At 56.4% G+C, this 25133-nt stretch overlaps 2 protein-coding genes across 2 annotated transcripts in view; one reads left to right on the top strand and one right to left on the bottom strand.

Moving 5' to 3' along the window:
• Nucleotides 1-21810, top strand: part of NECAB3 (N-terminal EF-hand calcium binding protein 3) — a 55081-nt gene extending 33271 nt beyond the window's left edge. Inside the window, exons 6-13 of the mRNA XM_067307569.1 lie at nucleotides 13979-14115; nucleotides 14366-14487; nucleotides 15380-15459; nucleotides 15920-15973; nucleotides 16702-16814; nucleotides 18838-18915; nucleotides 19346-19437; nucleotides 20836-21810. Of these exons, the coding sequence (XP_067163670.1) occupies nucleotides 13979-14115; nucleotides 14366-14487; nucleotides 15380-15459; nucleotides 15920-15973; nucleotides 16702-16814; nucleotides 18838-18915; nucleotides 19346-19437; nucleotides 20836-20864 (705 nt within the window). The 3' untranslated portion in view covers nucleotides 20865-21810. The remainder of the gene's footprint in view (nucleotides 1-13978; nucleotides 14116-14365; nucleotides 14488-15379; nucleotides 15460-15919; nucleotides 15974-16701; nucleotides 16815-18837; nucleotides 18916-19345; nucleotides 19438-20835) is intronic.
• Nucleotides 4012-5127, bottom strand: ACTL10 (actin like 10). The gene is given in 3 exon segments (XM_067307568.1): nucleotides 4012-4510; nucleotides 4512-5070; nucleotides 5073-5127. Coding segments are annotated over 3 exon segments (1113 nt in total).
• Nucleotides 21811-25133: the final 3323 nt, after the last annotated feature.

The raw sequence follows: 25133 nt of genomic DNA, 5'->3' as shown, positions 1-25133 counted from the left end.
CAGGAGATAGCCCTGAGGCATCTTGAATTGGTCTTGAAGTGTCTGGAGCGTGGCCTCCCCGAGGTGAGCTGGAAGTTACCCTCAGCTCAGAGCTCAGCAATTAGGCCACCTCTGAAAATCGAAAGGATGGGAAATGCTGCGAGGCTGGCTTGTGGCTGTGGCTTCTTCCAACGCCTCATCCTTTGAATGGCAACAACGCGGTCGGGGAGAAGCATTCAGCTCCTGTGCAAGGGGAAATATGAATATGCCAAGGTGGCGGGGGCTTCAACCGGCCCCAGCAGGAGGCTCAGTAGGCAGTGGCAGGAAACAGAATATGTCTCATTAAGCAGGTCCGTAAGGTTGCAAAGGCTGCTCGCTGCGGGAAATGCTCTCAGTGCAGTAAGAGGGGCAAAGACGTTTGAATTCTGGACCAGTTCCATCTCTGAAACAAAATGGATTGTACCCAAACGATGCGGCAGATGAATAATGTATCCTTTCCAATGGGCCCCAATTGGGAGCCAATCAATTAATATTCTCCACCTTTCTTTCTAACACTGTCCTAGGGAGGGTTTGTGCGTAATTTGTTCTGCTATAACCGGGGGAAGCATGTCTGAGCTGGTGGGAACTAAGCAAGCACAGAGGAGCAGTGCTGGTGGGGATTTCAGTGCCAAAACCCTTTGGTAGTGAGAAGGTGAGTGAGTGGGCAGATGGAGCGGCTCCAAACTCCCAAAGCCAGACCAGTCCCTCTGATTTTGCAATAGGTTGCGTGCCTTGGCCATCCAGGGGAAAGAGCAGGCTGAGACCTAGTGAGCTCTTGGGACATGGGAGCAGCTCCGAGGAGGAGGGGGCTCTCCACTGGCTTTAGCCTGGCTTCTCCTCCCTCTGCTGCTCCCACTGCTGCTCATTTCCAAAGGCTGGAAGACCAAGCCATTGCCCTGGGGTGTCTAGACAAAAACTCAGAAAGTCTTTGTCAAGGGATCTGGGTGAACTGGAGCTGATGTCTAGTTAATTCTTCCCATGGTATGGGAATCTGCAGCCTACCCAGATAGCTGTTTGGGGGAGGGCAGGAGTCCATTGCTGCTTGTGAACCTTTGCCCCTGGTATCTGCCTGGTCCACTCTAGGATCCCTGCCTGGGGTCTGTCTCCACATCTTGTGGTATCCATCTTCTGCAGGTCTGGGCCATCTCCAGCTCGTTGGGAAGTTTCTGGCTGATGAATGCTGTGTAACCTCCTCTCTTTGAGTAGAAACAGGTCAGGAGGGCCCGGTGGGAGCAGGCTGGGATGTTCGGCTGAGGGTAGTACAGAGGCACAGAACTGTAACCACTCTGCTGTCCAAGGCCAGAGCAATTCAGCTGCTTCTCGGCCATCTTCTTACTCTGGCAGAAAAATTAGGTTTATTTTAAAACACCGATGAAAATCCATCAATAGTTAATGCTAAGGGCTCTCTGCTTGCCCTGGGAGTGGGGAGGTATGCAAAGACCAGCTGCAAAGACCTTTCCGCCCACTCCAGCACGAGGCCGAGGCAGCTCTCTGTAGATGAGGCTTCCGCTCAGCTTTCAAGGCCAGGAGCTGGTATTCATTAACACTGCAGCCCTGTGGTGTTATGTCTTCAAACAGAGCTATTTCCAGCTCCAGATGGAATGGCTGCTGGGATTGGATGAGCGTGTCCAGTTGGGTAATTAGATTAGAGACTTTTCATCTCTCCTGCGTGGGTGTCTAGCCTGTCCTCTGGGTCCTGCCTGCACTCCCTAGGAGTGAGGTCCCAGGTTCGTGGGAGGCGACCTGGGGCTGCTCCTCTGCTGTGCCGCAGAGATGGCGCTGCCACCAGCATAAGTGAACCGGGGCTGCGCAGTGGTGGTGACGGGCACGCGGGACGAAGGGTGTGGGCACCGCAGGTGGAAGAGGCAGGGGTTACTGGCTCCAGGCCATCCCTACGTCCAATAGCCCTTTAGGAAGACTGGCTGCCCTTTCAGCCCCAGCCTGAAGTCTAAGACTTCCCTGAGATGGGTGCAGGGGCCTCATACCACGCTTGTGCCTTCTGCTGGGGTTTGTGTCCAGAAGAAGGGGCCTGTGTGGCAAGGCCCCCACCCCTTCACCCTCAGCGAGCTAGCAGGGGACCTGGTAACAGCAGAGGGTCTCCATATTCCCTGCGGGCTGCAAGCATCTCTGGGTAGGACAGGCAGCCCTCTTGCAGCCTGCCTATCTCCTGCAAAAGAAAGCAACTTTATCAGGCAGGGGTAAGGCAAAACTTGAAGATCAGTTGAGAAGTGACAGTGGTCGTTAGATTAGCCAAGATAAGCCACTGCAGGCCTGGTTCTGCTGTGCTGGGATCATGCATGTTAGCACTGCCCCATTCCAGTGCGAGGAAGCAGAGCAGCGGGTACCAGGTACCAGCAGTGAGCCAGGTGCCAAAACCTAAATGATGCTGCTGTAGCAGCTTCTCCTGCCTCATTCCCTTCCCGAGCCTGATAGAACTGTTCCAGCAGGCCCAGGTTGACACAGTTGCAGGGCTGGACCTCTGGCTCAGCTCTGGCACAGAGCCACACCTGAGTAGCCAAGAAACCACATGGGGCTCAAGCTCCACCCTCCTGTCCACCCTCCTGAACAGATTTTTGACACCAGCATCAGAAGGGTTAAATTCAAGTGCTTTTATGCAAAGTTTTTAGAATACAAGATCCTCAATTCTTCTGCATATTGGAGAGAAACACAATAGGAATTGGAAGTATTTGACCTTAATAACGCTGATAGCATCAGTGGAATCTATTTTGGACACAAGTGAGGGAGTTCACAGTGCCCGGAGGGGTTGAAGTCAGTCTGGCTCCTGATCTGTGCTGCAGTATCAGTGAGAGCATGAGGACACCACGGGGAGGGCAGCGATGATGGGTTCAGTTTGTCTCAATGTCTCTTCAAGGAAGGGTTTGAGCTCTCCCCATGTATGTTCCTGCAGGCTGGCCAGCTCTCCTGCGCTTCATGGAGACTGCGTCCTTGACCTGTTACCACCAGTCCTGTGTCTCATTGTGCTCGCAGCGATGTGCCATGGTTTTCCTCTCCCTCAAAGGTCTTACATGCTGGCCACAGGGGCTAACCATGGGGAAAGGAGTGTCTGCTACTGAGCAGTTACACAGGACAGCTGGGGAGCATTTCCCAACTGTTTCCCCTGTGCCACATCTGATCCTTTTCTGACCCTTTGCTGAGATGAGTCAGTTCACTAAACCAGCAGAAGAAAAGATGAGTGAGCTCTTTTCTGCCAGTTCAGTGAGCTGAATCAGCTCCCTGAAGGGCCACATGAGCTACATAGCAGAATTACAAAGACAGTGAATTCATTTTCCTGGCTTTTTCACTAGCTGATATTCTGCAGCCAATGCTTAGCTGCTTTGATGTCAGGATGAGAAATCATCTCCTGTATTAGACTTGCTATAGTGCAAGCACCCTGAAGACCTTCTCTTTCTCAGCTCATTCCTCCCACCTCTATGGCTTTACTTGCGGACCTCTGGGGTCCTGCTGCATTGATTGCTGGAAGGAGGCTTCCTTTCTGTGGGACACCTCGTGCCTGCAGGAGGAGACCCCATTTCTGTGCAGACAACTGCAGGCAATGAATTCAAAAAGGCCATCTTTGTTGTGGTGTTCTGCATATGCATGATTTCCAACCTTGAGCATCAGGGCTTGGCCTTAGACTGGCTGTACCCATATAATCAGAGTGGCTTGAATGCACAGCACAAGTTGTGGCTGTGTTGCAGGCCTGATTGGAGATGGAGATGTGCTTGTTTCAGTGATGTTGGATGGGCACAGAAATAACCCGGAGTGTAGATTAAATGCAATTTAGTTGTTTTGGAACATTAGAATCTACTTTGTATTCCATCAGCAATGCATGGCTGGCCCTCTAGTCACCACCCACAGCCTTGACTCTGTCCCGAGCAGGCAGCACAGAGGAAGGTGATGTGTTACAGAGACCTGCCTCCCATAGCAACTTTGGCTTCTTCCAGCAGAAGTCCAGCCCTGCCAGCTGGACATTTTGAATGCATAGTTGTCTGGCTACTGGAACTTTGTGTGTACGTACTCTGCACCATATTCCTTGTACTCACCCTTTCCCATCCACATGTGCTGGAAGGACTTGAGGGACGCTGTCATTGAGCCTCCAGCCCAGGCTGCCATGCCCCTCTCCGGAGTAGCCAGGAGTTTAATCTAGCAGCCTGTACCATGGAACAAGGCATTCAGCTCCAAGCACATCCTCTCGGGAAAGCCAGGAAACATTGAGGAGCCCCCTGATAGCACAACATTACCCATCGCATCCCTCCTACACAGATCTGGTATCTTCTGGAAGCTTTGGAAGGCCAAGAGGTGGAGCCCTGGGGAACTTTGGTTGAGTAGCTTTGGTTGGAAGAGCGGCTCTGGGCAGCAGAATCATTCCTTATCCAGGGTTATCCAGTGCCCATCAGGGGTCTGGAATGCTGCTGGGTGATGGTGAGCTTGGTCTTGGAGGTCTCCTTCATAGTACATGGAGACATAGCAACATTGCTTCTTCAGCTGGATTAGTCTTCTTCTTCAAGGCCTTCAAAACTGGGGGATCGTTGGAGCTCTTCATCAGCAGGTTATGCAAATATTTGGAGAGAAAGCAGCCAGCCACGTCGAGGCGGTAGGTGGCCTCCCTCCAGGTTTGGCCCAAGCAGACAGAGGTGACATGAGACACTCCTGCCCCAGCCTCCACGGCCAGACCAGTGACTCTGCCATAGGCACAGAGAGAGAGGAACCCTGTGTTAGCCACATGCAAGGCTGGCACTCTGAAGGTCTCGAAAAGAACCTCTGCCACCTTTTCCCGGTTAGTGGAGGGGCAAGAGGGGGAGTCAGCCATGAGTACTGGGTGTTCCTCTGGGAGAGCTTTCAGGCCACAGAAGAAGAGGTGGCTCCACAGGTTTTCCATACTGTCCCAGTCTACAATGTTGCCGTGCTTGAGGGGGTAGGTCCTGGGTTCTATGGCAAAGCCTGTCCCGCTTTCAGCTGGAGTGAGATGGCACGGGGTCTCCCATATTGCACCTGGGCAGCTGGGATGCAGAGACATAGTCCTTAGTACAAATGTGGGTTTATTCTGGCCTCAAAGCCTGCCCGGGTGAAGCTGCTGCCATTGTCTATAATGACTGCAGTCTTTTCCATGATGGCTACTGGCACTCCTGAAGGACTCCAGCCCCAGAGGCACCATCAGGGCTGAGATGGAGGGAGAGTGTCACCCTGCAATGGAACAAGAGGAGAGTCTTGAATGGACAAACCAGGCATAGGTACCTGCCTCTGCAAGAGAGCCTGCAGCTCATAGCCCTGGCAGAGGGGCACTGTGCCTACCTACAGGCAGTTCTCAGGGTGTGTGCCTCAACCTTGCCTCTTGTTGCCTTTTTTTATCCACTTGTTCCCTGCCTCACTGAACATCCTTCTTTGAGCACCTCATCTGCGTCCCTGGGGGCTGGAGATTTGCCGCACAGCAACTGGGGGCAGGCAGGGCCACTGCTGTACATGTTGAGGGCAAAGCTGCAGAGGCCTTGCCCAGGGCCCTCAGGATGTCTAACAGAGAAAGGATAAAACTCCATGTGGTTTTAAGTAAGCAAGTGAAAACTGGACTTGAAAACAGAGTGATCATATGAAGGTCAAGTGAATGGTGCTGTGAGCAGAAACCACAGCAAGTGACAGGGATCTGTGCTCCAGGGCTGTGGCTGTTCATTGCACCGAGACACCATGGCATCTTCTGCCAAGATGTCCTTGCAGCATCAACTCTGAACACATTGCAGTGCACAGCCCTGTGATCTCTGCTGTTTTTGTAGATTTTAACAGAGATACCTATCAGGGTGAGAGGAACCCTCCTCACTAGTCATTTGTCAGACTGTCGACCTGTGGGCAAAGGTTTGTGCGCCTAGATGGACCTTGGAAAAATATTGGGAGCAGTTTAAGGTGAAACAGCTCAGACAGGCCTGGAAGGAGGTGGGGAAGCAAGGCACTGTTCGTGAACTAAAAATGATTGGATGAAATACTGGCGTTTTTGGAGATGCCCGCTTGCTCTCATCTTTTGGGGCTGAGCTGCAGCAAGGAGCAGTCTCTCAGTCCCAGATACTTCTTATGTGATCCCTCCTGAAAATCGACCTGTCTGATGACACTGTCAACCTTTGGAAAACTGCAGTTCAGACATGTGCAAGGCATTCCAACTCACCAGCTCTGTCCTTCAGCTGCTTCTCAGACCTGCGCCTGAAGCATGGTTTGTGTTGCTGACCCTGCTGTTCAGGTGTCCCCCAGTCCAGCTTGCCTCCTTGCCAGGATCCATAGGGATACCTTCATTCTCCCAAAACTTATTGCATGCTGCCCTGAGCCCTCTTCTCAAAGTCCATCAGCACTAATATCTTCAGTGTACACATAAAAAAAAATCAAGTCAGGAACATAGTGGAGAAAGTGAATGTAAGACTGTGCTGCGGCTGGTAAGGAAACTTCCCCAGAACACACCCAGCATTCTCCAGCGGCAAAAGAGAGCTACAGAGGCCAGCCAAGCAGGAAAAACCAGACCGCTTTCCCTGAGAGATGTGCCCACTGTGGCTTCATGGGAAGCCTAGTCAAGATTAAGGACCCTGTTTCTGCTTCTCTGACATAGTCTGTTTTCTTCCTTAAAATTAGAAGATTTCGACTGAGATGACTCCAAATGTCACGGGGAGAATCAGCTGGGATTCACAGCCAGACACAGCCACTCTGTGGCAGAGGCTGTCACTCTTGATGTGTGGGTGCAGGGCTGGGCTGTGGAGTGGCTATTTAAGCCCTTGCACAAGAGCAAGTCAGCATAAAGAGCCGTGAGTTAGTGCAAACTGGAAATTAAGAAGAGATGTCAGAGAGAGATTTTTTGCACTGTCTTCCCAGGGAGAAGTGGGCAAGAAACCTGCCCACCATCCTGTCATCCTGTTGGCAATGGGGTGCTCTGTGGCTGAGGCTGCTCATGTAGGGCCCCCAGCAGCCCTGGGGTGAGGACTCTGCAAGGTGGCATGCCTGGAAAGCTCCCCTGAGGAAGTGCATCACTTGCTGTTTAGAGCAAACAAACTGCTCAGCAGTTAGTGAGAAGAAACCACTGAGTCACCAAGAAAGGGCTCGTTAAGGGACCATGCTCAAGAACGGTGAAAAGGGCTTTATCCCAAAGTGTCCCAGCTCCATCTGAACCAGCAGCAGCAGAGCAATCTCCTCCTGGGTTGTACACAGAACTGTCCGCAGCAGCGGGTTGGCATCATTTCTGCCATTTTAGGCCAACTCCTTTCACCTCTTCAGCCTTGTCTGGGCAGTGCTTTGGCCAACCAGCTCTTGGAAGCACTGCTCAGATGAGACAGAGCCCTGCTGTGGGGCTCCTTAGCCTGCCACCAACCTATTGCTTTATGTGCCTTGTCCTAAAAGTCCTGGTAGCAGTGGAGCAGCATGTGAACAATTCAAAGGTGCAAAGGACACTCTGCCCAACCTGACACCCTTCCTGGAGTTGGGGGCAATTTCTGCAAGCAGCCCTTACCTTAGAGTTTGTGGGTGTCCATCTCTGCTTCTCTGTGCCTCCTGGGTGCCTGTGGAGCTGGGTCTTGTGCCTGGCTGGGGACTATGGAACCAGGGCGGAGGTCCTCAGGCTGGTTCTGGTGCATGTTCCCTGCTGTAACCTCGCAGATAAAGGTGCATATGCAGCAAAAGGATGATTTTTCTCCTAGGATGCCATTAACGGAGTAATATCTAAAATAAACCCCACTGGGAATGGTGAAATAGAGAACTTGTGGGAGACCAAACCTGCTCCATTTACTCAGGCACTACTTGAATCTGTGTACTAGACACCACTGCACCAGGACTCCAGCTTGGAATAAGACCTGTGGGATTTGGCCAGGGGAGAGTTAACTGTCTGGAGAAATACTACTACTCAGGCACAGTCCAGACCTGTCAGCCAGTTTGGGAATTGTGATTCCTACTGGTTCTTGTCCTCTCTGAAAGCAAATACCATGCAGTGAGAAAGATGGAGGCTGTTACTGTGGCTCAGGACAGCTGTCACATCAGCCTCTGCCCAGCTGGGTTCCCACACCTTGAATTTTGCTCTGATGTTGAAGTTTGAACCACATTCCCAGCTAAATCCCAACCTAGCTTCTCCCTTCAGTGTCTTGTGGCAGCTTCCCATGCTTCCTGATGTTATGTTCCCGATGCCAGAGCTGCAGGCCCAGGACACCCACAGATGCCTGTCCAAACCTTGTGGTGGTCATTGGCTTTCTTATTCCCTGAAATCGCTTTCCTGGTTCTTGAAATTCAAGTTTTTGATCCATAGCAATGATGGACAGAGGAGAGCATGGGGAGGTAGCAATCCACTTTCCTTTCCAGTCTGCAAAATTGCTTTCCACTTTGCCTCACTCTCTAACTTCTTGCAATGAAACACGACCACTGTGCTGCAAAGTTTATGCATCTGTCTCAGCATGTGAATGGCGGTGCAGTGAGGAGATGGGAGGGATGCAGGTTGCTCTTGGCAGTGTGTGAGGATAATGAAAGCCAACTGTGAATGGCTCAACGTGGTTTTTGCTGCTTTTTCTGGGTCACGTTAGAGAAACACAAAACCTGCTCTCCTGCTGGATTTGCTGCTGCAATACCTGATTTCTCACCGACCTTTGGTCTGCAACTGCAAGCTCTAGCGCTTCCTTGGCTCCTGTCAGTCTCCGTTATCTCTGAGTGGAGCACAGATCTCCAAACCCATCACAGACTGATATTCAGAGGTGAGGCTGGCTCCACGTGTTCCTTGGCTTGTTCGGGGAGCCCCAGCATGCTTGGTTGCTGGCTGGCAGGGCAGCTGCTCTGCGCTCCTTTCCCTACCACAGCATGGATCTGCCAGGCGCTTCACGGCTGTCCTCACCTTTTCAACTTGGGGTTCAGCCCCTGTGCAAGTCTCCCGTGCGAGGGCTGAGGAGAGAGCTGCCCCTGGCCATCTTGGCAGGACTCACAGTTCAGTGCCACAACTGCCACTGTTGTGTCCCCCCCCCACCTCCCAGCCCCAAATGTTTCCCTGGGGGATATACATGCATGAGAGATCTGGGTTTTTTTTCTTTTTGTCCCCACCCCATCAGACACCAGACACAAACAGCTCTTAGATGTGTTTTGATTGCTTTATTCCCCAGGGAAGTCATGTAGCATCTGTGGGCACAAAGGTGCCTCACAGTCCAGCTACCAGCTCACAGCCACAGGGTGCACGGTGTACCAGAGCTTCACGCTTTCCTAGAGCCCAGGAATCCCATTCTTCCATTTTTTCTGGCCCCACCAGAAGACCTGAAGACAGGTTCCTCCTCATCTGGGTTTCAAAATCGCCAGCTCCACGCTCTGCTGGAGGGGACAGCCAGGACACCGATCTGGATGATTCGCCCCTGATGTACCACAGCTCTGATCTGTGCAGAATCTTCACTCTGCTTCCAGGAGGGATGGCAATCCAAGCAAGGTTATTGGTCCTGAGAGAGCAGTTCCTGAGATGAGACCGCAACATCATTTCGACCTGTGAATCAGAAAAGGACAGTCAAATCTGACCTTGCAGCTTCAGCTTGCTCAGACTATGTGGAAAGTTCCTCTCCTGTTCCCCAGCCAAGCCTGGTTGCTCAGCTAGACAAGTCACTGGTGGGAATCTGCACTCATTAAAAGGGTGCTCTGTAGGGTCTCACTGCAGACAGGAGGATCTCCCGCTCTGCCAAGTAGGTGGTGGTCTTTGGAGACTCTTTTAAAGGTTTCATGTGACCCTTTCCCTCCTGATTTCTTTTACCCAGTGATGAACAAGAGACAGCCTCAGGCTGGAATGCTCATGGTGTAATTGTACAAGGATTATTAATTAAAAATACAAAATTTTTAGTTGATCACTTGCATTATATGGTACAGTGAACAATATCAGAGCTCCAAGACTTGTTTTTTTTCCTATTGCTGAACCCCCATGATGGGACAGCATTCCCATACAGAGAGTTGCTGGCTAGAAGAGGATCCTCAAGTGTCCACACATGTCCACCCGGCAACAGGCAACCTACGACAGGGGAACGCACAAACAGCCGCTGGGTGGAGAGCTGCCACACAGTAACATAAGGATGGCATGTACCTGCATGTGAGGGTTGGACAGCATGGAACTGGGGTGAGGATATGGGCAGACAGAGGATGATAGGAAATAGGCTTGGAAGAGACCATACAGCGTAGCTGATGCCCTGCCCTGAGGCAGATAAACTCCACCTAGATCATTCCTGACAGGTTGTGTGACCTGTTCTCCAAATCCTCCAAGATAGCCCCACAACGCCCCAGGCAGTCAAGTCTGGTGCTTCCCTCTCCTTACATTGGAGGAGGTTTCCCAGTGTATCTCTCAAGTCCTTGATTGCTGCAGTTTAAGCTCGGGCCTTCTATCCACCAAGAACATCTTAGGCTTTTACTTGCTAGAACAACTTGTTCCTTGGAAGACTGTTAGCATATTTCCCCCACCCCAGTTTTCTCTGGGCTCATGAAACCAGATGAGGATTTCTGGACCCCTTATCAGGTGTGTATGAGAGGACTAAGCAGGCTGTCAGGGGAAGTTATCTGTTCTGGGCAGAGGCTGGGGGTGCAGGGAGGGGAGTTACCGTGGATCTTTCTTTCTCCTTTTCATTGTCTTTCTCTAGATACTTTTCTTGTTTCTTTGGGTTCCTTGCTTTGACCTCCTTTCTGGAACTGCAGTTTCCCATACTGTAGCTCTGCTAAAGTCTTTGCAGGGTCTGATCAGCTGCTGCTTGTCCCTTCTGCCTCAGCTGGTACTGCCACCTCCCGCACAGGCGGGCCGGAACCCGAGCAGCATTTGTGATGTTTACAGGGCAGGGATGTGACCTTACAACGGCTGAGGGATCTCTGAGGCTGCCTTCCCCAGGGCTTGCTACAGAGAGGAGCCTGCGCCTCTCCCTGGCTTCCTTTCCCTGGCAATAAGGGGAAGGACGTGGCAGGGACTTGGCAGGTCTTTATTGCGAGGCAGCCTACTTCACCAGAGGAAAATGAATTAAGACCCTCAGGTTAATTTCTGGCAACTGCAACTGCAGTGTGTAGGAGCCCGGAGAGGCATCTGAGCCCACATGTGCTCCCCTCCCAGCCACACTGTGATCACCTCTGTCGAAAATGCATCTGTGCCATGTGTGTGGGGCAGCTATCCAACCGTGCAGGGGTGGGTGATGGTTAGGGGTGGAAACTAAAGGCAAAGCTCAGATCAACAGCTGCACATGAAGAGAGAGAGCAGGAATGCGGACAGTAAATTGGACCACAGTACTGAGTGAATGAGCATCCCAGCTCTCGCAGATATGGGCATGGGATCTTTAGTAACTCTGTTGCGAGGACTTGGGTTTTACCATGCCCAGCACTTCCCAGTGCCAAGCTGGGACACTGGTCTAGAGGGGGGTTAGGAGAGGGCAATATGCTAAGGAATCCTCGGTGTCCTTTCCTGTAACACTTGACCAGACTCTAAAGGGCTCCTGTCCAAATACAACTATGTCTCAGTACTGTTTAAGAAAGGAGACCTGCTAGGGTTGATACCAGTAAAAAGGCAACTCTGCTTCCGTGTGAGGCCATAATTCTGGGGCGTTGATTTATTTTGTGCCTTAAGAAAACAGCAAGTGGCTCCTTGGTGGGAAATAAACTTCCCAAACTAAGCTCTTCTCAAAGCTACAGCACAACATACCATGCAAAAGCCCTGTGTTGTGTAGCAGAGCAATGAAGACAGGAGAGTGCAAGATATCTGACCCAGAGAGTTGTATTTTGGCATTTGAGTGGCAACCCAATGTGGTTCCCCAGAGCCTGTGGTTATGCATGGGCAGGTGATATCTCCTCAGGCTAAACTTTTCCAGGAGTTGCCAGATCATATTGAAGAGAAGGGAAGGCAGCAGAGCAGGTTTAAAACAGCTCCTGGCACAGCTCCTTCAGTTTGGAGTGGATCTTACCATGGATCTGCTAGGTTCAGCCATGCAACCAGAAAAGTCAGACAAGGACAGGCTAGGACAATCCCTCAGTGCAGCTAATGACAGATGTTCTCTTCAATTTACCTTAAAAATAGCCCAAATAACTGTCCCACTGTCTTGTAGGCTGCAGTGTTAGTGCCTCAGAGGCACAGTGTTAGTGTTCCTTGACAGTTCACCTAAATCAACTGTGTCCTGATGGGACTCAGACTGACATCCCACCCCAGCAGCATTTCTGCATAACCAAGTTACAACTACTTGCTAAAGTGGTTTTACAGTTTAGAGACCCAAGGGAGCTCAGGCCCAGAGGGAGCTTTTGGGATATGCTGTGCAATAGCTTTTGCATAACCCCTAGTAATTCTTCTTTGTTAGTGAAAAAGCTGGAGGCCCTGAGGCATGCGAATGGTCCTTGTTTCTGCTGGTGGACCTGATGCCACTTACCCCTTGGGGGGCAGAGGGTGTCCCGGCTGCACTGTGCCTCTGGTTACAGGCAGACTTGTTTGTGGAGCAGATGTGTTGGAGGAAGGCTGGATCACAGTGAACAGCAAATCCTTGTGCAGCAGCCCTTCCAGCCTTTTAATCATTTTAATGCTCTGTTCCGAAGTCTTGTAGGTCACCCCTGACTGCTGTCAGCAGCAGGTTTCCCTTGTATGAGGAAGATGTATGGGAGGCCGTGGGGACCAGGAACTGACATCAAAATTACTGCCCCTGTAGATTGAGAGGCCTCGAGCTGCTGTAACCTCCTCCTGTTGCACAGTCGCTGGCTAACAAGACGGCCGGCTCAGACACCGCTTAGCCATGCCGCAGGTGCTGGCAGTCACTTTGTTCCACTGCATCCCTGGAGGACAGTGTTACAGAGCCAGGAGGAAAGCGGGCTTGTCACATCTCGGGCAGATGGAGGCATGAGAGAAGAGGACTCCAGAAGAGGAAGAACAGCAGCGTATCTATAAGGATAAATGGAGTAGAAGGGAAGCCTTTGCAGCCAATGTTGGCAAGTGTGGCAATGTAGCTTCTACCCGGCTCTGGTGCCTCTGTCCCTAATTAATCACTGTTGGCATCTGCGAGTGCTGTGATATCTCCCTGGTGCCGGGCTGTGCCAGTGACTTGAGTTTGCCTGATCTGCCCCATCGCAGACACTGCGCTTGTGCCTCCCCAGGTCTGACCGGGACCTGGCTTGTTTGTGGCTGGCAATCCTAGCAGCCGTGAGAGCGCAACGTCCCCTCCAGCCCCTCCAGGTCCTGTGGCATCAGGAAGCGCCTTTGGAGAACTCTGTGACAGGAAGGCTAAGACTGGTCTGCCTGGAAAAGGCTGCCTGTGGACGCGGCAGGAGAAACAGCTTGGGAGGGCTCCACACGTCCTGGCGCTTCTGAGCGCATAGGTGTTAGGGACCAAAGTCCTTTTATGCACACAGGCCTGGAAGCCTTTGAGGTAGAAGATGCTAAGTTAAACATTGGCATCTGTTGCCAGGTGCGGGTAGGCTGGTCTGGCCGTGGGAACCAGTATAACGGTGCCATTAGCTTCCAGGACAGCCTGGAGCATCGAGCAGGCTGCTCATACGGCTCCGCCACATGGAGCACTTGGAACTTAGCTCAGTAGTCTTGTTCTTGCTCTGGTTTTTGTCTGCATGGGCACAGTGTCCTCCTTGGAGGCAGCCGGCTGCGGGGAGGGGAAGGAGCATCCTTCCTTATTGCCTGTGCTCTGATTGCAATGGCAGAACCAGCTGTTTCTTCAGCTCGCTCCACTGCAGGGACCAGTGGGTTGCGCCAGGCTGGCGAGGAAGGCTGCCGGCCGGGAGGAAGAGCAGAGATGCCATTGGCACACAAGCGCGGCATGCCAGCCCTCCCCTGGCTGCAGACATGGCTTGCCGGGCTGGTTTTCACTCCACACTGATGCAGCTGAGGCTGGGACTTCGACGTTGGGACCCCCCCCACCACCCTGTGCTGCATATTAGGGTTATTTTAAGGGCCAACCCCTTCCAGATGCGTCTTTGCCTCCCTTGCACAGAGCTGTCCCTTGGGGGCATCTGACAGTGCTTCTGTTCTTCCCCGCAGAGGTACGAGACATCCTCTAAGATGGAGCAGTTCCTGACCCGCTTCCTGCTGCGGGAAACCGTGACCCAGCTGCAGTCGCTGCAGGCCTCGCTCGAGTGTGCTGTGGACACCATGGAGGAGCAGGCAGGACGCGAGAGGTAACGGGCGCGCAGCGGGACGCCTGGCTGGTCGTGCGGAGGAGAGCGCGTCTCTGGGGCGCGATGGTCCTTCCCCTCTCCCTGGCCCTGGTAACAGGGTTGCAGCTTCCGTCTGGCCTGGGGCTGAGGCAGGAATCCCAGGGCCTCCTGGGAGGGACATCTCGGAGCAGGTCTGCAGTTTCTAGCCCCACACTGAAGCTGACCCATATAATGGCTTACTCCAACTCCCCTTTGCATTTTCTTCTTTCAGGAAGGATGTAAAGAAATCTGAGACCTTGATTGGCCCGAGGTCAGGAAGACGATGTGGGCGCAGAGGACAGAAAAACATCTGTCTGTCCCCAACGGACCCCTATTCCGGGATGCTAACAACAGGTACCTGCAGCCTGAGCAGACAGGAGAGGAGCAGTCCCCATAGCCCTGCCATCCCTCAAGTCTGTGCCCGGGGGTCCATGTTTCTGTGCCTGTCCCTGCCCCCCTAGAGCCCAGGCAGGGTGCGACGGCAGCAGTGCAGCACAGCGGGGTCTTGTCCAGGACTGAGTGTGGACCATCACACACAGGAGTCAGGTGGAGCTTCTCTAGGATTTTGTATCTCTTGAGCAGTGGGGAAAAGTTTCAGGATGAAACAATCAGATTTTTGGTTTAAATCAGCAGTTTAGAAGCTTTGCTGTTTTCTGAGTCTTGAGCATTTTCAATCGAATTAATTATTTACCACATTTGGAAATAGAAAGATAGTGGGATTTCCTTCCCAGCTGCAGGGTACACAACGTGGCTGGACTTGTCTTGCCTAGTCACCTTTTTCAGATCCCCTAGAAGGACTGTGGGAGACTCCAGGGACCTGCAGACCAGAGGCGGCACCCTGCTGCCCTGGGATGACAGTCCCTAGCACAGGCTCTCTTAGGGGGACCATCTACTTATCACCTGGTTGGAGATTCCTGGCTCCTTTGGAGAAAGGACCAGCATCTGGCTGGACATCCAGATCCTCATAGTTCTGCCACACGCTGTTCTGCCCACCCTGTGTTTCCTATATGGTATCTTTTCTCCTCTGTGTGCCGTCCACCTAGCAATCCCCACACAGTTTTGATCAGCCCCAAGCACAGAGTGCCTGGATCCCTTACACGCAAAACCACATGGAGCTGCTGCCAGGTTTCGATCTTGCTCCTGCTGCTGGCAGGTAGTAAGGAGCACCAAAACAGGCAGCACCGGTGGGGCTGGCGCTGGGGTGCCGCTGCCTGGGTGATGACACCTCTCTGTCCTTCCCGTGCAGGCATTTGTGTCGAAGCCGACAACCAGTGGATGGCACAGATTAACAGGCTCCAGCAGCTCATCGAGAAACTGGAGTGCAAGGTGTGTGACGGGGGGAGGTGGGCTGGGGGGCTGCCCCACACCTCGGCGCTGGCCAGGTCAGGGCTGGGACCTGTCCCTGTGCCAGCACCCCGGTGTTTTAGTCCTGGCTTCGTCCCTTATAACGCCGCAGTGATTCACCAGATGCTGACTTGCAAGGCTGCCTCATCCCTTGCCGGTCCTGCTCTGGACCTGCCGTTTTCCCCCTCAGCTCTGACGGCCTCCCCCTGGTTTCTCCTATCATCTGTGGCCTGTGCTGATCTGACAAGTCAGTCTGGCCCCGCAGAGCCCCACAGATGTGCAGGTCACATCCTCTCACACCCCCGGGTACCAGAACAAACCTCTCCGGAGCGGCACCTGTGTGTCACGCGAAGCTGTGCTAGGCACGCAGGTTACCGCTGCGTTTTGTCTTCTTATAAAATTCTCGCAGTAACACTGATTTTTGCTCTGATGTGAAACGCAGAGCCCACGCCTGGAGCCCCTGAAGGAGGAAGCAGTGTGCAAAGGGAGAGATGCGGTAAGGCCCGGTCCTGTGCCTTCCGTTTGCAGGTAACGCGGTAGTGTTCACAGAGCCCCTCGCACACACCTGTGCGCACACACATAGCCTGTGCCCCCAGAAACTGGTGTCACCCGGGTTAGCCTCTGATTTTGGTCTGAAAATGGATTCACTGCCCAGTGGCCTAGCCCTGACCAGGATGAAGATGGGGATCAGCTGTGAGCTGAGCGGGATGTAGCACCTTCTCCTAAACAGGAACCCCGAGGCAAATGCAGAGTATGGAAGCTCCAGGCAGTGCCCATGGCTGTGAGCAGCTAGGGATGAGGTTCTGCTTGTGAGTGCCCAAATGTCCCAGATTTGTGCCTGCTCCAAGCCCCCTTAGACCGTGCAAAGTCCCAGTGGAAAAGCCCCAAGGCCCAAATCCCACATGCCCCTTTCAGTTGGGGGAAGGGTGCAGCAGCCCCAAAGCAGGACCCTGTCACCAGGAGATGGTGGATCTCCCTTCTGGGCCTTTGCTGGTGCAGTCTCTGATATAAAGGGAAGCTGCCCAGGTAGGAGGAGGAGGAGGAGGAGGCCAGTTTATGTTGTTGGCTTGTCCTGGCATTGTGGTGCCACCACCTTCCCATGGATTCCCCTGCAGCCCCGTGTTTGCTTCGCACTGCAGCGGGACGGGAAGTGGGAGAGCCAGGGCTGCCCTGGTGTGCTTGCAGCCAGCCGTGCCTGACCGCCCATCTGCTGTCCCCTTGCAGCACATCCTCGTGGCGAAGAGGCAGATCTCGGTGGCAAAGAGTGGCATCGAGGAGTTTCGCCAGGCGTTCAGGTCCTACACGGAGGTCACCGCCGGGCAGAGCGGCTGCCTGCAGTAAGTGGTGTGGGTGGCAGGGCTGTTTGGGGTACGGCTCGCCCGGCGAAACAGGGGGCCTGTATCACTGCAGGTTGTAGTGCTGCACCCCAATGGACGACAGGGTTTTGCACAGCAGGCGGAGTTCCTGCTCGGGATATGGCATAGCGCTCAGCAGCGCAGATGCCTGCGCGCAGGATTAACCCAGCCTCACAGCACTCCCGGGAAGCAGGGAAATGCTCCGACAGCAGACAAGGGTCCTGAGGCCATTGGGCTCATAATGACAGACAGGCCTGGGGGAGAAGGGGCCCTGGCCCTGGTTCTCCACTGCATGAGCTGGGGTGAGCGGGCAGCGAGGCCCCTCAAGGCACGTGTCAGCCACCGGCACAAGCGTGGGCTCGGCGCACTGAGGTTGGATCTCGCAGAGAGGAGGGGGCAGCGCCACAGCTGTGCTGTGCCTCCGCTCGGCTTCACGGTACCGTCCCATCTCCTGCTGCAGGTACCCCAGCAAGAAGAACCACTCGTTAGCTTCTGGCAAGGAGGGGAATGGTTTTTGTGCCAACCACGGCTGCCACTAACGGATGTGGCATGTGCATGTAAGCGAGTGCGCTCATTGCTCTGCCTTTGAAGAACTTGAGCGGAAGGGAGAATAGTCAGGGGGAGAGCTCATTTCACAGTATTGCCTTCACTAAAATGTGTGCAGTGCTGCCAAGAAGTGTCCAAGACCCCCTAAAACTAACCCCCTGTGTAAGATCAAGGCTCTGTCCCCCAGCACCGGTCCAGAGCTCAGAACGGAGAGTTGAGGATGAGCCCCAGGTTTGAGTTTCCGTGCCACACCACAGCCAGGTGGTCCCCAAAAATTGTACAACTGCTCCTTGAAAGGCTCATTCCGTCTCCCACAGGAGGTTTCAAGCTGCCTCCAGAGGGAAATGTTCTTGCTGTTCCCATTTAAAGTGTCATTTTTCAGCTTTTCAGTTTCAACAGTACAAAGTGGCATTTTCAGCCCACAAAAGGGGAAAGTGCTTGTTTTGACATGTATGGCAGGAAATACAATATTTTTTTCTTTGGAACTGTAGGGATTTTCTCTCATGAGAACTATTCGTTTAGACAACTGGGTAGTTTTGCATGGGCAGGCTTGAGCGGTGAGCTGCAACGAAGCCTGGGGAGACTCTGCTGTCCTGGTTCGGGGCAGGAATCGCAAAGAAGTGCTTTGTGGCCCCCATGCGTGGGGGCGCAGCCTCAGAGCTGCTGGCTTGGCCATGACTTGCTTTGCTTTTTCACTTCAGGACTTGGTTCCTTCATGCAGCACCATGCTCTTAGCAGCAGCTTGGGGAACATCTTCCTCAGCTGGAATAACCAGCGCCACAGTTGGATGCAGATAATCCCCAGGCGCTTCAGCCTGCGATCTTGCTCTCTTGCCCTAATGCTGCTTGCCACTCTGTCATGCCGTGGGCTGGAGAAACCTCAGGCCTGTCCCGGTCCTCTGGCGGGAGGGAGCATGGGAAGTGTGGCTTCATGAATTGGCATCTACTTCAGGGGCAGTTAGGTGCAGTTTTGCATGTGCTGTGATCTCAAGGCAGCTCTTTGCCCTCTTGTGCCTTAGTCTCTCTCTGTGTGAAGGGTACCAGCTAACACTTTCCTACGCCAAAGGGCTGGGAGGATCGGCGCCTTTGTCAGGCTGTATGCTGCTGTGCAGTGCTAGGGACACGATAAGTAAGTGTTATAAATATTTAATAAAGCACTTACATGCTGGTTTCTGGGCAGCAGCAAGGATCAGTTTAATAGCTGCAAAGCTCCTCTGTTCCCTATCTGAAAGTCCTGGAAAAGTGTGAAGTATTTTCATTCAGGGTCCCCTGGAGTAGTGTGCCCTCCTTAGCAGCCATCAATTGTCACTGCTGCTCTTTGAAATCCTCCCGGTGAGGATCATTTCAGGTGGATCAATGGCCGTCACTCCCGAGGGTGCAGAGACTGGCGTGGCCGTGCCATGCAGCCCTTTTGCTCCAGCTTGCCAGGACCCGTCTCAGTGTTTCTCCTGTCCCCGCAGCGTGTCCACCTGCAAGCTGACGAACGAAGCCTGCTTCATCCTTTACGAATTCTGGCAGGATGTGTCTTCGTGGAGAAGGTTGGAGGCTTTCCTTGTGTGTTTGGTGGGGACTTGGGTCTAGATATTCCCGGACACTCTGGTTGAGGGGGGGACTAAAAGGGTTTTGCTCTGGGGCCTCCTCCATGGACCCACCAATCCCCCTTCTTAGATGCATGTCCTGCTGATCTGCCTAATGCTCTCATCTCAATGTGCCCTGGTGACATTTGCAGCAGAGGGGGATGAAAGCCTAGACGAGGGATTTGGGGAGTGGGGCAGAAGCAGATGTACTGCTTTGGGCAGTGCAAAAGCAGCCCTGTCCCCCACGCGTGGGCAGGGACCCCTGCGCGAGGCTCCTCTCGTACACCCCAGGCGCAGCAGGCACAAACAAGCTCTGCTACCCCCTCCCCGGGCCTGAGCGGGCAGCCCCCTCGCTCCCAGCGCCGTCCTGACCCTGCCTGCTGCTTTACAGCCACTTGCAGTCCAGCCACAGCAAGACTTTCCAACGGGCCATCATCAGCTTGCTGGAGGCCCCGGAGCTGCTGACCACCATGCTCTTCCCAGGTGAGCAGGGCCGCGCGGGCCGGCACGGTGGTGGAGCGGGGACCACCAGTGATTCCTGCCACTCCTGCTCAGGGAGGAGGTGTTTTGCAGGATCAGACTGCTCGGCTCGCTCCAGAACAGACAATTTGGCTCAAGATCACCTAAATCGTGTTTTCAGTCTAAAGTGGAACTTGCTTCCACTCTCAAGTTCGGTTGTTCCTCAAAGTGCGGGGGGGTTTTGGAGTGGGAGAGTTGCTTCGGAGGCACGTATAGCTTCCTTTCAGTTTGTCCAAGAAAACTGGTTTTCCCGTACTTTTAGCTGCATTTGAGTCACCTCTGTGAGCAGCCCCAGGAGCCCCCAGACCGGAGGAAGGCAACCGTCCTGGCCTGAGCGTGGCTGATGCCCACAGCCCCACGCTCATCCTCCGAGACCCGCAGCAGGGCAGGCAGGCGCCAAGTCGCGTTATCGGCCGAGCGAAGCCTCGCAAAGAGCTCGGCTCTGAAGCGAGGTGTCAGAGGCGGGGAGGAGCCGCGAGCTGCTCCTGGGGGAGGCCGGCCCCAGCGCTGCTGCGTGACTTCTCCCGCTGCTTGGGGGCGTGCTGTCTAGCCAGGATTTCCAAGCAGCCGGGGGGATTTCCCAGGTAGCAGATAGGCTGAGTGCTCCGGATACCAGCCCAAGCTCCGTCTGAAGGCGTCTGCTGCCTCGTTTGTCTTCACCTGGTCCCAGAAACCTCTCTGCAAAGAGCCGGCCCTGCTGGCTCGCTCAGAGCGCCTGTGACCAGGTTTCGTTGTGAGGCTCGGCGGTGCAGAGCCAGGGGAGAGAGCAGATTCAGGGAAAGTGCATGTCCCCGTGGTGCCAACAGAAGTCTGACCAGTAAGTGAGGAACTGGGAGAACTTGGAGAGAGGTAAGACCCAACCAAGCCCCAGTCTACTATCGCTCCTTTGGGTCTTGCCCAAAATAACATAAAACACCCATTGATTTGGACTAAATCCCATGCCAGTGGCAATCCCCCTGACCAGCCGGTCCCGCTGACCTTGTTCCCTGTGCTCTTTGGAGGGAACCACATCCAGCCTGCGGCTCCTGCTGGGCTGGGTGTCCCTGGCGTGGGACACCGCGGGGAGCCAGGCTACGTGGTGCGGAGCCGCGTCCCCGGCAGGCTGGGCCTTGGGGATGCCTGCAGGAGAGCAGCCCAAGCGATCTCCACTGCCTGTGGGAGGCTCGACCATCCTGGGGCCACCCATGAGGAGCAGGGCTTGGGCCTGAAGGGAGCAGCCTAGAGGGAAAAAGCACCAGCTCTCCCTGAGCGGGGGGAAGGAGCCCCGTCTCTGTCTCCCCCCGCCTCCCGCGAGGAAACGCTGGGTGCAATTCCCTTCCGCCCGCTTGTGTTCCCTGACCCTCTCCCTGTGTCTCTCCGCAGCCTCCTGGTGGATCATGAACAACAACTAGCCCTCGGCAGCGGTTTCGGGGATGCAGCCAGCGCGCGGAAGGACGCAGCGCCCTCGGCACCGCCGCCGCCGCCTCCTTCGCTAGTGCCCGTCGCCTCTGCCTCCCCTCCGCGCCCGGGCTGCCTGCCCCTCCGCGCCGCACCCCTCCTCCCTGGCCGTGTTTTGCCCCGTGCGAATTATTTATCCCCCCCGCCGCCACCAAAGAGGGTCCCCGGGCTGCCCGGGCGAGGGGCCGCGGCGGCGCAGGCTGCGCTCGGGGAGGTCGGCCGGGCCCTGGCGGGAGCAGCGCTCGCGGTGGCAGAGCTGCAGCCTCGACGGCGGCTGCCGGAGGGCTGCGAGCTCCGGGCCCGGGCTCTCCTTCGCCGTCCCGAACCTCACCAGCTCCCCAGCCGAGGGCCTGGAGGCTCCCGCGGCCGCCTGGCGCCCGCTTTGGCGCAGCCCCTCCGTGCAGCGCTGGCAGAGCCGACCCGGCGCTCCTCTTCCTCCCAGCGCTGAAGGCCGCGGCGTGCCGGGCTGGGGAGCGCTCCTGGGCAGAGGTGGCATCGCCGGGGCGGCTTTGGCCAGTGGTGACATCCCACCGCTCTGCCCTCCAGACCCCTGCCCGGGCGAGAGCTCGCGGGCATCCAGCCTCGTGGCCTGGGCTGGGACGGCTCCGCTGCCAGCCCGGCCGGTCCGGAGGGGTGCCGGGAGCCAGAGAGCACCCAGACCTGCCGGCTGGGCGAGCCGCGGGGAGCAGCGCCAGCTGGTACGGACCGAACAGCGTTTTATACGAAAAGAAGCCGAGCCGAGCAGCGTGCGTTTCTGGAAAGGAGAGTCAACCCACCCCGAGACACGCGGGCGGCCTGCGCGGCGCTGGCGCGCGGCCGCTGCTTCGTGGTTTTGTGCTGAGCTGCCCCACGGCTGTGTACCCCGCGGCTCGCGTCCGCGAATAAACCTCTCCAAACCGCCGGCTCGCGTGACGGCGTGCGGGGAGCTGCACCGCCCCGGCGGCTCGGGGCTGCTGCCTGCCCAGGCGGCGCGGGGGCTCGCGGGGGCCGGCCGGCTGCCCCCTGCGCCGCGTGACAGCGGCGTCCTCCCGGCGCGGGGCTGAGCACGGGTGCAGCGAGCGGCGCCGGGGCCAAAGCCCGTCTTCTCCGTCCGGCCCTGTTCACTCCCAGGCTGCCTCCCAGGAAGATGCAGCTGTGTGAGCACGGCTAATAGCTCCTTAGCATCATCCCATATCTAAATTATCATAGACCGGACTTAGGCTGATGACAGAAGGAGGTTTCAGCCATTTAGCTGAATGAACTGGCCACAGTTTGGAGCAGTTTCCAGGCCTGGGCTGGGCCAGAGCTGCTCTCTGCCCGGGCACAAAGAGCAGCAAGTGATGAGTCAAGAAAACCCCTTCGCCCAGAGCAGAGCAAACCCCACTGGTCGCTCCTTGCGCCCAGCCGAGATTTCTCTGGAGGGGAGGCAGAGGCACGGCCCCGGCCCACGCAGGGCTCGGGACATGCCCGGCCGCCCACTGGAGGAGACACCTGCGAGTGCATAAATTCTTCCTGGCATGGAAAACCCCCAAATTTCCATTGCCCCAACCAACCACTTGTCATCCACCAGGATGCCTGCAGCACCCTCTTCACTTACACCCAGCACAGTGCTCGTGACGCCTGTGCTCAGCTAAAGCCCAGGGAGGCCCAGCAAGGCTGGCACGGGCTTTCTGCTCTGCCCAAACCTGCCCGGGGTGCGCGTCGTGCCAACGGCCCTGAAAACACCCGCAGCCCCACAGGCAAAGCGAGGGGGAGGCTGCGGGCTGCTCCCACTGCGGGGCCGTGCGTGGGGGCGTTGCGAGGCACGGCCGCGTCCCGGGCGCGGGAGGGTGACGCAGGGCACGTGCCCTCGGCTGCCGGCGGCACCTCGGCTGGCCAAGGCGCGTGCTGAACGGCAGAGGCAAGCTTGGCGCAGCGCCACGGCGCGGGGCAGAGGCCTGTGGACCACCAGCCTCCGGGTGACAAGCTCGTTGCTTATACCCCGTCCTCCTCGCTGGGCCGCGCTGCTCCGCGGCGGCACCCTGGCGACGCAGCAGCCACGTTAATGATGTGCATCGCTCTTCCCCAGTGCCCTGTTTGCATTTATTAAAATGCACTTAATCCTCGCTGGCAGGGGACCCGGGGGCCTGGCCGGGCAGTGACGGAGGCAGCGCTTCGCTCCCCCAGCACCGCTGCAGCGGAGATGCTTGGCCACGGGCAGGGCCCAGCCGGCCCTGGGGTTCGAGCCCCAGGAGCCAGGCGGGATGGGGGCCACGAGCAGGGTGTCGGGGGCCTGTGCAGCCCCGGGGGACCCACCGGCGGAGACCACACGGCCCAGGGCACAGCGCCCTGTGTGGTCATCCCCCCCCCCCCCCCCCCCCCCCCCCCCCCCCGGCCAGCACTTTTGCAAGGCAGCAAGGGGCTGGCAGGAACCCACCCCAGCTCCCTGCGTGGGGTGGCCAGCGGGACAGCAGCAGCCAAAACGTGCCCAGGCCCTGCAGCCAGTGCTGCTGGCAGCGTGCCAGGCCAGGAGCCCCGCCGGCACCCCGGGAGCCGTGCACCCTGCCGCCGGGGCTGGACGCCGCGCGATGCTGCAGCACCCAGAGCTGGGCGCTTCGGTGGGCAGCAGACGGACACGTGGAGATGCTGGAAGCAGGTCTGCAGCTTGCACGTGGGGCTTTCCTCAGCCCCTCGGCGGTGCCGGGGCCACAGGCGCCCACGATGCCGTGAACGGGAGCCCCACTCTTAGGGGAGAGCGGCTGCCCGGGTGCTGCTGGGCTTCACCCGGCGCCCTGGCCCGCCTGCCCCGTGTGCCCCGCGTGGCCCGCATGCCCCACGTGCCCTGTGTGCCCATGTGCTGCACGTGCCCTTCGTGCCCCATGTGCCCCACATGCCCCGCGTGCCCCGCATGCCTTGTGCCCCTGCAACATCCCAAGCCAGCTGGGTGCCATTTCTCCATGGAAAGCTGATGCTCTCCCGTGGGACCTTGTGCCATGGGTACTTGCTGCAATGCCTGCTTCAGTCATGTGGGTGGAGATGGCCCTGCTAGCCCCGTGCCTCAGTTTCCCCACCTGAGACCTAGTGCAAAGTTAAGCAAAGGGTTTGGGGATGCTTGTGGGCCCAAGCACCCTGGGGCGGCAAGAGCCACCCGCGCTCCCAGCAGCCGGGGCAGGCAGGGGCCCGCGGTACCTCCACGGCACATTGCCTCCACGTCCAGCACCCCCCAACCCTCCCACTTCTGCTTCACTGAGGCTTCAGAGAGCCCCAACAACCCTTCCAGCCTCAAAGGCACCTGCAGGTTGCAGGGCTCATCGTGCCGGCACAAAACGCTGCTACAGCGGCTCAGCAGAGATGCGGCCAAGGACAGATGCCCTCGGTCAGAGCGGGCGAATGGCAGCTTTTGCCAACTTCCAGCTCGGACGAGGCCGATGAATGCTGCGCCCCATGGCAGCTCGCACGACCCCAAAGCAAAGGCAAACCCTGGGGCACGGTGCCAGAGCATCATCTGACCTATTCCCCCCATGGGACCAGTCCTCCCAGCACCCGGTTATTTACCTGATTACACTGATAACCTCTAATTTCCCCTGCCAAAGCTGCAATTGCTGGAAGCAGAGGGCTGGGGGGGATCCCGGCAGCCTGGGCTCGGGCAGCTGGAGCCCGCGGGCAGGAGGCCCCGGGCTTTCCAGCACCACGGGTGCACGGGGCAGACGCCTCTCCCGGGGGCGTCCGCTGGGGACGTCAGCTGGGGCCCCGCGGGGACGACGACGGCTGCGCTTTAGCGGGGCGACCGCAGAGCTCCCGGCTGCAGGGGAAACCAGCAGCTGCCGCACGCAACGGCCTGTATTGGCCCCAACTTCAAGATTTCTTTTTGACGAATGAATTAAGTGTTTGCAAAGACGTGGAGCCTGCAATGCTCGGATGGGGCAAAGGCAAACGCAGCCGGCAGCTCTGCCCGCCCGCCCGGAGCCGCGGGTAAGGAGGAGCGCTTGCGCCTTGAGCTCGTCCCTGCGCCGGCTCCGGGGCTCCTGCCCTGCGAGCTGCCAGCGCTGCCCGTTCGAGGTTCTCCGTGCACAGAGACGCCCGGGATTTGGCATCCGAGGCAAAGAACGTGCTCAGAAAGCAACATGTTTAGAGGCGAACCAAAATAAAACCACACTAAAAATGACCGAGTACCTGACCGAGCTGCAAGCCCAGGCGCTTTGGCACGAGGGAGGCGCTTGGGGCTCTCCACGGGGACGGGGGACTCGGCCAGCGGCGACGCTCTG

Source organism: Apteryx mantelli, chromosome 18 (assembly GCF_036417845.1).
Source record: "Apteryx mantelli isolate bAptMan1 chromosome 18, bAptMan1.hap1, whole genome shotgun sequence".
NCBI classification, from domain to species: Eukaryota; Metazoa; Chordata; class Aves; order Apterygiformes; family Apterygidae; genus Apteryx; species Apteryx mantelli.
Note: the sequence above shows the minus strand (reverse complement) of the source record. Positions and strands in the feature narration are given on the sequence as shown.